The sequence below is a fragment of the Chelon labrosus genome (genome assembly GCF_963514085.1).
Source record: "Chelon labrosus genome assembly, chromosome: 9".
Taxonomy (NCBI): Eukaryota; Metazoa; Chordata; class Actinopteri; order Mugiliformes; family Mugilidae; genus Chelon; species Chelon labrosus.
Window position 1 is genome coordinate 2,809,237 of NC_140359.1, and position 10,703 is coordinate 2,819,939.

The following is a 10,703-nucleotide window of genomic DNA, read 5'->3' on the forward strand; positions in this document are numbered from 1 at the left end:
CATCAACCTGCCCATGAACATGGCTTACAGTTATCCATTATCCAGCCTGTTTATAATAACAGCTAATTCACCTGTAACGGACTTACTATAGCCACTACCCTGTGCTCTTGTTTATTCATATAACAGTAACTATGAGCACTTTGTATACACACTAAACCTTTTTACAGTGAATATTTTGAATGCTCTCTCTATGCTTTTCATTCATTATTAATCTCTCATATAACATGTATCAGTTATATCTTCTACTCTTGTTTGTATCATGATTAGATTCTAAATGTATGCTTTAATCAGATGTATGTATCATCCTGTTCCTCCTGGTGGTCTCTTTTCCTTCTCTTCTCTCATTTTTTTAGCTAGCCTTAATCAGCTGGGTTCTGCTCAAGGTTTCTTCTGGTTAAAAGGGAGTTTTCATAGCTTTAGTTCTTGCTCTGCGGGTTTCATACTCTGGGTTCTGCAAAGCATCTTGAGATAATTTGGACTGTTATCAACGCTTTACAAATAAAAATTTAATTGAACTGAATGAAAATATTAACAAACCTAATCAACTTTATGCCTTAAACTGATCTCCAGAATCAGTTCAGCTGAAGTGACAATGAAAGGACACATTGGAAGAAATTTAGGAATATCACAAAAAGGATGAACTCCCTCTTCTATTAGGAACCAATGTATTATTATTTTTTTGTATTTATTTCACTAAAAACGCAAATCATTCCACTAAAATCTACTAAAGGGTAACAGTAAGAGCACTACAATGCTGAATCTGAATCTACCTGGATGCATCCTCCTGGTATTTTTGCAGCGCGCTGCAGTGACGCACGGTCACATCTCAGCATCTGAGATGAATGCAACGCAGACGGGATGAGACCGGATCCGTTGCGCAGAGCGGTCATCTACCAATTAATTAGAAGCGGACCCGAGCATTTCTCCTAACAGCTTTCCTTTTCTGCTCTCCTCAGCTCTTTTAAAGATTTTTATTTGGACCAAAGCCAAAAGAAAAACAAAGAGCCAGAAGAGGAAGAACTTCCAAGAGGGTTTGGAAGGATTTTATGGAATAGAATTACAGATAGCTTGCTCTGGAGGAAAAGAGCAGCACTTTCAGAAGAGGAAATCAAAAGAAGAAACTGTGAGAAAGACATATTTGTGTTTCTAAACATTTCATTTCCACACACCTCCAGCTGCGGAGCGAAGCACAATTTGTGAACTACAGAAGAAATGTGAGGACACATTTAGTCTTTTTCAGACTGAGACAAAGTCTTGCTTCTGTTTTTTTCTAGCTCATATCGTGTGGATGTAAAACAAACAAACAAACAACAAAACTCCTGCTGACAGTATTTGGTTACACTTCTCCCAGCTGGAAACCCTTCTACCAGTCACCTCTGCCAGCAAAACCGGGGCGCCCCGAAGTGGAGGCGCTTCAGGGAGGGGGTACGCCATGAGACGATCCAAACACTAATGTGATGGGTAAGATTATCAGTTTATATGGCGATGACTGTGGTTTCGGCACTGAATTCAGGACAGAAGTGGGTGTTACTGTACAAGGTGTCAGCACAAAAACCATAAAACCATTTAAAGTGCGTAAATGCGCCAAAGTCCACAGAAAAAGAACTGTAATTTTCCGTTTTTACGCACGCACATCTAGACTTGATTTCAACCTCTACCCACAGCCTGCAGCCAAAGGGCTGCGTAAAAGTCAAAGCATCAACTGTAAATCCACATTTAAACTTTGCACACAGGAAATCTATCACCTAAGTTAAAAACCTTCTGCAATAATGTCACACCTTTAATTCTCTTGAAAGGAAAAAGTGAGTATAAGTGACTTCATTATAAGAATGTATGTCGAGTTGTATCCATGTATAAAAGCTCTCTGTGTTTCAGTCATTTAGATTTTTATTTACACTAATTTTTATTTACACTGTAAAGTCTAAACTATTTCAGGCATGTAAAATTAAAAGAGAAACTAAGTATATGACTACATTTTCAAAATTTCAGGTGTCGAACCGTTTTAATATAATTTATTAAGGTAATTGGTGTTGAGCGGAGCAAGAGTTAAAAAAAATAAAAAGTCCACCGCCTATCAGTGCTTACTCGAACAGCAAATTTGTAGGGGACTTTCTGCAGCGGATTAATTTGGTTTATCACCCAAACTCTCACAATCTTCACTCCTTTGTTGGTTTTAAATTCGTAGTCAATAATTCTGCAGTATCCTTCAAATGCTTTGTGTTAATAAGACTAATTCACTCATCCTGCGCCATGTCTGCTACCTCCAATAGCCTAATAATAATTATCCACATCTAGGAAAATGTTAGAACTCTTTGTAATTTGACTTTTCTGTTTTACTTCACCTTTCCATATTTCATATCATCATATAGTGATCTGTTAGTCGGGTGAGAAAATATCAACCTTTTTTCATTCATTATCTATACCGCTAGTCCTCTAGTAGTGATGGGCAAACGTTTTGTCACAAGGGCCATACTGGGTTTTAAAATTAGAAACAGAATATTGGTAATGAACTAGTATAAACCACTTGCGAGTAAGGACATTAGCTGTTAGTGTTTGGAGTGCGCCCTCTTGTGGAAGTAACATGTAGCCCAATAATAGATCATTTTATACATTCTCTGTGGGCCCGATTAAACAGCCCGCGGGCCATAATTTGCCCATCACTGCTCGAGAAGGTCGTGGGATGGGTGGAGCCTATTCCAGTTTAGCCTGATGTAATCAGACCCTAATACAGTCAATGAGTACATGAGTATGGTAACACTCCATTTGGATTTCATTGTGGGGCGTGTTCCAACCATAGACTGTATATAAATATGAACAACGCATCCCCTCTCCTTCGCATTCGTCGAGGGAGTGGGGATGCATTTATTTTCCCATCTTGCGAGTGTTATTTTATACTTTGGTGTTTTAGTTTGGTCCAAGTCCCACCCACTAACATGGAGGAGGTGGAGCTTATGACCTATACTGCAGCCAGTCACCAGGGGGCGCTCTACTTGCTTTTGGCTTCACAAATAGTTCTACAACCAATCAGGGCAATGGAGCATGTGACATTTTTTTTTAAGTAATTCTCAACAAATGCCTTAATCAAAAACAAAAGCAAATAGCGAATGATGAGTCTATCCTGAGTGTACTGATTTGTATCACCAGCTTTTGTTGAAAATGACTTTTCCACTGGTATTGTGAACACACCATAAGCTTGTTCATCTCAGCCTAACAGATGTGGAGCCGTTGCTGATTGAGGATGGAGATGTTTTTCTTGTTAAGCCTCACGAAAAAAAATAAAAATAAAAACAAAATGGAGTTAAGAAGGTTCTGTCAAGCCACTTTGAATCTAAACTGTGAGGGCCTGTTGATGCTAGTTGGTAACAGCAACATGTAATTCCTACTGAGTTTTTTTTAAATACACTTTTAGATCCCATTCTGCACTCACCATCTATTTAATGCTTACTAACCTTAACTGGAGAAGACGCATGTATCTAGAGATTTAAGTCAAAAATGTAGGATCCTCAATAACACTATTTCTACATCCTGAACACAGGTTTTACAGTGAACTTACTAAAATATGAACAATACAATTATTTAATGACCTGCGTTTATTGGTAATCAGCACAGGTACAGGAGGAACGTAGCATGACTGTCCTTGATAATATTGAGTTACATCCAAAAAACAAGCTGAAGTAAGGGGTGAAACCTTGAGACTTGAGTCTAAGCCTCAGCTTCAACATCTTCAGGAAAGTCCAGTGTCCCTTGTTTCAGCTTGTCTTTTGGTTGTACCATGACTCGTTTTTTTGACATGCTGCTTTGCTTCCTGATATATTTCACATAGCAAGAGTGGGAACTGAATATGAGCAATTCATAATTTAAAATCTCTATACTGAACATCAGGGATGAATGATTTCACTCATCAGGGGGATTTTTGAGAGGGGAGTCTGACAGTAAAGAAGCCTGCTGGGAAGCGTGTTAAATTTCTTAAGATAAAATAAAATAATCCTTTAATTTATCCCACAGTGGGAACATTTGCAGTGGTGCAGCAGCATATAGTATTAAGCTGGTGTCCCTTCAGTCTGTTAATGTTTCTGTCATTCACTGTTACACACTTAATACTGGTTTGGGACTAGATTTATTGCATTAAACATGAAGGGAAAGTGAATAATAAAATGTCCCTCTTTTTTTGTGTTATGTAATTAGATTTGATTATATGCTCATTCACGCAGTCATTTTAGTCCATGCATCTCTGTCTATTTTGAACAACTTTCTAGAGATAAACAACTCATCTTGATGCTAAGGTGATTTTTTTTAAAGTTAATACATTTTTATCTTTATTTATGCAGAAGACAAAAATCAGACCGTGATGAGTTATGTGGAGGAGGGGGTGTCGGTGTTCGTGCAGGTTTGCGCTCTGTTGACTGCCTCATTGTTTAATTGTCGGTTTGCTTTGGGAGCACTCAGCTGAATGCCTTAAAGTAAAAGATGCAAAGTTTTTAATGGAAGTCTGCTGGTGTGTGAAAGAGCCAACCATTCACTTGAGGCTTGCTTAGATTTTCATCTTTTAAAAGATGCCTACGGAGCCGAATGTCTTTGTCAAAACCTCTGTACTCACCTGACTTGGTTTGATCTGAACACCAATTTAGTTGGAATCTCTGTGACTTTGTGCCGATATTATCAGCGCTTCACTTCCAGATAAGCATTCTTGAATCTAATAATATACTGCTGATAATTTCAAGTATCACCTTACATGGTTATACACAGGAAACAATCGACCAACGTCCGATTTAGAGCTTTAGTGACCAAAGACAGATGCAAACTGATCAGAATACAACATGTGGCCATGCAGAAACACTGGTCAGGGTGACATGTAATGTTTTAATTAGTGAGCTTTAGAGGTTGGCAGACTTTGCTACCTGTACAAATACAGATCAAGTGGTTTCCAGACTTCATGCCACTCTAAACTAATCAGCAGCTGCCATTTTCAGTGAAAAAAAAAAGATTGCTCCAGCCTGTAAAAATCATTAGTGATGTGTTTTCTGGTGCTCGCTGTCTATGTTTGCTCATTTCTGAAAGCATGCATCATCGTCACAGTCAGCTAATATTTGCAGTTAATTTACAGCCATAAAAGAAACAGATTAGAGATGAAAATCCATCAGCATTATTTAACTCTAATGGCTGCTGGCAAGAGTTCAGACATTTAGGAGCTGCGCAGAAAAGCAATATTATTATCTCTCTTCCTTCACTCGTTTCCTGATCCTTTCTTCTCATTTTCCATCTTCTGTCAGCCTCTCTCCTGCCATCACAACATCTCATCCCTCTGACATTCTCCCATCTTTATTCCCTCCTTGACGCTACTCTTTATCTTCTTTCTGCCCGTTGCTACAATTATCTCTTCATGTTCTTCTGTCCTCCTTCACTCTGTCCTCATCATCATTCTTCTTTTCACCTCTCCCCATCTTCCTCTTCCCTGCAGGCGGTTGATGGAGAGGATTTCGAATGTCAGCCGGGACAGTGGTCATCGCAGGAGGAATTCTGGCTACAGTCATCTTACTGACCATCGTTGCTGTGCTGTGTTTATGTAGGTTGCAGGTATGACTCTTCCGCTCTTTTGCTACATGTCTGGTGTTAAAGTGCTTTTTGGTTTTGATTCGAAAGGATGTACACAGGCGACCTTTTTAAAAATGTTGTATGTGCATGTGCAGTGGTAGTGGAATGGAAATTGCTTCTCCCGCATTTAGTACGAGAGGCTCAGAAGAGCCCATAGCTGCCAGCAGCGTTTGAGGAGAACTCCTCATTGGTGCCTTATTGTCACAGTTTAGCAGGGAATGCTAGACACGGTTGTGGAAGAATTGGTGAAAAATAAAGTCAGTTTAATGAGGATTTAGGAATATAAAAGAACAAAAGCCTCTATGGTGATGAGCAGGTAAAATCTCAGGTGAAAGCCAGTGTTGCCAGCTGATGGTTTCAGCCCCAAAGGTTGTTCAAAAAAGGGAAAAACGCTTACAAAACCAATATATCAATATTTAGTTTAGTACTTTAACCACCAAGACCAGTTACTCTGAAGTCGTATATCATACATCAGTGTGCGAGCATCCAACCATTAGTTATAGTTTAGTTATGAACCAAAGTTGGTCAGGGAAACACAGAAGTTCCCCAGAACTGTTCATGGCTGGAAGCTTTTCTTCCTGCTCTGGTTGACCTCTTGCATTCTGTGACTGACCTGCAGTTCTTTCTCGTTGTAGTATTACTGCTGTAAGAGGGAGGAGTCTGAGAAGGGGGAAGAGGAGGATCCAGAGCTTGGCACCATGTCGCCGTCTCGGCCCCTGGCTCTGTGCGCTCCTCCTACGCCTCCAACCCCGGAGCGCTACAGCGAAGAGTCCGAGGACTACCCCCCAACCTTCCTCACGGAGGCCAACGGGCCCGCCAGCTACTCCCCGACACCTCCGCCACGCAGGTGCCAGCGCTCGCACGCCTTCTGCCCGTCCTGCGCCCGCTGCTCGCTGCCATTCTACCTGCAGCACCCAGAGAGGCTGTGCAACGGCGGGCGCAGGATCAGCTACAGGACTGTGCAGCAGGAGGACCTAGAGCTTCCCATGGACCTGGCCAGCTTCTACCAGAAGCTCAACCTCATCCGCTCTGTCACCATGAGGGAGGTGGTCACTCACAGCGTCAGCACCGATGTCTAGGAGAAGGCAGGATGGAAACAGCACCGTTGGTTTAAACTCTGTGACTCTGTACTCTCTAAAAAGCCATGTTGGGTTTCTGCAGCGACAGCGTTAAACATGTTTCTGGAAGACTTGAACTGAAACAATTTTTACATAAACTAATTCTTTTGTGACTGTTATATCTGAGTCTGTGTTTGCTACTTAGCTAGCCGTGTAGCTAATCAATATACAGTAATGTGTATCAAAGTATAAACAAGTTGAGCTTATGTCAGTGAATTTAACACAGATTTGATTTGTTTGAATGCACCACACAGGAGTCCAGTGCATCAGGATGTTACTAGTAGGTTTTGTTTTTTTGTTTTCAATGAATCCCACGTGCAGACCATAACCAATTCAATTCAATTCAATTGAATGCAATTTTATTTATATAGCGTCAATAACAATACAAATCGTCTCAAGACGCTTTACAAAACCCGGCCTGAAACCCCCAGAGCAAGCCTACGTAATCAAAAAATACTAATTTCTAGGCTTGTCCCAATCAAGGACCTTCCCCCCAATCTGATCCTGCACTCAATAGTTAGTATCGGCCAGTCTGAGTCCCCATCCAAACTTGATTATATTAAAATGTCCACCCCTGGAGATTCCTAAAGTCTTTTCTTCTCTTCCTTGTATTCTCCTAGAGGTGACTGGATTGAGTCCAATAAATAGAGCTGTCAGAGTTAATGTAGTGTGGAGAGGGTAGCTCGTACCTTGGCTCTAGAAAACCTGTGTTCTCTGCTCCAGAAATGTTCTGGTCATCCAACACCATAAACTCCCTAACCTTCTCTGGAATATTTTTCTCCGTGACGCTGTCTCCAGGAAACCTTTCTCTTCTTTTAGACAGAGTGTTCCATGTTTTTTGTTGGTGTTTGGTGCAGCCTTGGCCTGAGTGGACTCCATGGATTCTGTTTACTGTTTTATTGTAGGTGTTGAATCAAGTTGGTAGTATTAAAAGATGATCTCCTACTACCACCTCACTAAACATCTAGATTGCACAGTTTACACATTTAAAGTAAGTTCTGTGTGTAAAGTTCTTCCACACAGCAGACATGTTTAGTCACCTGATTTTGGTTCCTCTTTTTCTTCTTCTTCTTCCTCCTCCTCAATATTTGGTAGCTTTAATGCTAGCCAACCTAAAGTCAGACCTAAAACAAATAACTACAACTAATAACTATGGGGCTTGACTAAAACTTGATACAGACCTTCTTATACTGATATCCCTGCTTGCTGCCAAATGGACTGGTCTGTGGTGATACCCAACACCATACAACCCATACAGCACTGTGTCTCCTGACATTCCTTTCTATGGCTGTACCAAGTTCACACAAGTTATCCGTTTTTTTCGTTGATGAGGCAGGCGGGACATGCACAGAAACATCAAATGACTGAAAAATCAAGTCAACAAGTGTCAGAATAAATGTACTTCCTCTAAAGTCTACCAGAGGATGGCTCCAAAAGTGAATCAACCCCCGTAGACCTCTGTGTTAAAATGTCAAACCACAACATTAAAGCTACTAACCATCAAAGTGAAGAAATTGTTGCATTTATGTGGATGTTAGTTTGATGCGTACTACCATCTGAACATTGTTGCAGACCAAAGCACACCCCAATAGTAGCATGGACGCCGTGACTGATCTGCAGCTACGCAGCCCCATACAAAACAAGCTGTGTTCCACTGTCTGCTCTGACTCATTTCTATCAGAATCAACATTAACTATGTCTCAGACCACATGGGTCGCCTTATCGATGATCCTTGGCCTTGGTCCATCACTGTGTCTCTGGTTCTTCTCCTTCTCCTTGGGCTACTTTTGATAGGTACTGACCACTGCAGACTAGGAACACGCCACCAGAGCTGCAGTTCTGGAGATGCTCTGACCCAGTTGTCTAGCCATCACAGTTTGGTCCTTGTCAGAGTCTCTCAAATCCTTCACCTTGAACATTTGTCCTGCTTCTAACATCATCTTTTGACCAGGTGGTCATAATGTTATAATCTATGTACACATTTCTGAGCTTAACCTCCTCCTAGTTTAAACTGAATGTCCTGTGCAACACTAAGCATATGGATGAATAAGGAAATAAGAAAGGTAAGATCCCAAAATTTCCCATTACACGTTCTTTCCTTCAAATTATCTAGTTTTGTGACTTGGAAATAATTCACAGATGACACTTCTGTTAGAACATTGTTGGTCTTTCATGGGCTTTGCTGAGACCAGAAAAATACAGGTCAACTGAAAGCTGAAGGCTTCAGTCAGTATCTGGCTCATACTCCAAAAGCTTTTTTCCCAGACACTTCACTGTAGTTCATTATGCAGTGAAGAATCACACACAGACATATGTACAGTCCAGTCACATTTCCCCTTTATTTATTTCACAGTGGAATTGTTTTACGTAACACCTCATAAATATTATTTTCCAATAACACAGTTTGTTACCTGTAAAGCCTGAAGCTCCAACACACTCACAGGGAACCTGAACAGGTGTTTTCGCTCATTCCTTGTGATAACACCTGGACTGAGCTGCAGTCTAATCGGCCAGACTGAAAATACTTGCGTGGATGTGCAGAGGCTTGGAGAACAAAAACCACAAACTGTATATAAAGATGGACAACACGTCCAGGGTCGTTTATCAAGTTTGGACATTTTCAATCCTGAAGAATGAACTGTGGAGGACAGGAGGATGGTCAATCTGGAATTAGAATGGCATTGTACTGGATGACACCCATGAAATGCATTCTGAGATACCTGTCCCAAGTCTGTACCAGTTACCTCCTGATGCATTCTTAATAAAACAGGTTGTGCAAGATCACAGCCTGGTATTTGGAATTAGAACAGTACTTGTCAAACAGCTGGAAGTGTCATAAAACTGCAGTTTCCCTAATGTCCACTAGAGGCAAATGCATCCCCATAGACCTCCATGTTAAAGTGTCCAACTTTACAGCAGAAATAAACATGTTTAGCAAATGTCTCCATTCATGACAACTCATCTGAACTCACTGGTATACACCATTTCATGGCTTTTAATAGTTTATATAATTAAACTTGTGTCCTCGCAAGTTGCTACCCGCCCACATCAGATCCACTTAAGATCAACCTCTTTGACCATTTTTGAATAAACTGAATGTTAAGCTTGGTTCATACTCCTGCAACCAGTCTGAAAGTATTTCTACTATACACTATATAAAAAAAAAAAATAAAAAAATGACAACACATCTCCACTTCCTCCCATTGGTCAAGCTGATGCCAGAATTTTAGGGATACAGGCTCTCAAAAGTCTGAAGCCCTGCCCACACTTCCCTTAGACTCACTGGCATTTGGTTAATACTGCGCCCTGCTCTACCTCCACCAGTTACAAAGAAATGATGCATTACTGTACTTAACTGAAAAATTAAGAATCGCTTCATGGAGCTGTTGTCAATGGCAACAGTCAATCACCATGATATCACATCCAGTTTTTATAGTTTCAAACAACTAAAACAAAGCTTCTCAGAAAAATGGACACTTGAACATACATCAGCATTATATTAACTACCTAAAACAACAGAAACCATCCTTGATAAACCTGTGATGAGTGCTTTAGTGTCTTAATTTGGCCAAACTGGAGCTTATGACCTATACTGCAGCCAGCCACCAGGGGGAGCTCTACTTGCTTTGGATTCACTTTTGAGGGGCTGTCATGGTGTCCAATTTTTTTACAGTCTGTGGTTTGTACCTGTGTGCTGGTGTGTCAGACATGTTCTTATTTTGTGATTACCATTCACAACATTTGATATGAAATTTCACAATTTTGATATAAGTTAATCAACCAGAGTTTCTGGTTGGGCCAGGTCTGTGTTCACTTGTGCAGACTTGCAAGTGTTTTGTGTTTGTATCCATGTATGCAGCAATGCAGGGAGCTAAAGGGCTTTTCCGAAGCATTCAATTATTAATGACCGTGATTTCTGAAAGACAATATTTCTGTAGATAGATGCTGTAGACCAGACTTCATGTTATATATCTGACGAGTTTTGTTCCATTG

General features: G+C 40.6%; 1 protein-coding gene across 1 annotated transcript; it reads left to right on the forward strand.

The window, feature by feature from the left end:
* Nucleotides 1–5,481: 5,481 nt before the first annotated feature.
* Nucleotides 5,482–6,722, forward strand: fam163b (family with sequence similarity 163 member B; the record flags this gene model as incomplete). Its single annotated transcript, XM_084550978.1, has 2 exons — nucleotides 5,482–5,574; nucleotides 6,228–6,722. The coding sequence occupies 2 exons, from the start codon at nucleotides 5,482–5,484 to the stop codon at nucleotides 6,669–6,671; spliced, it is 537 nt and encodes a 178-aa protein (XP_084407104.1). The 3' UTR covers nucleotides 6,672–6,722.
* Between the last annotated feature and the right edge of the window lie 3,981 nt (nucleotides 6,723–10,703).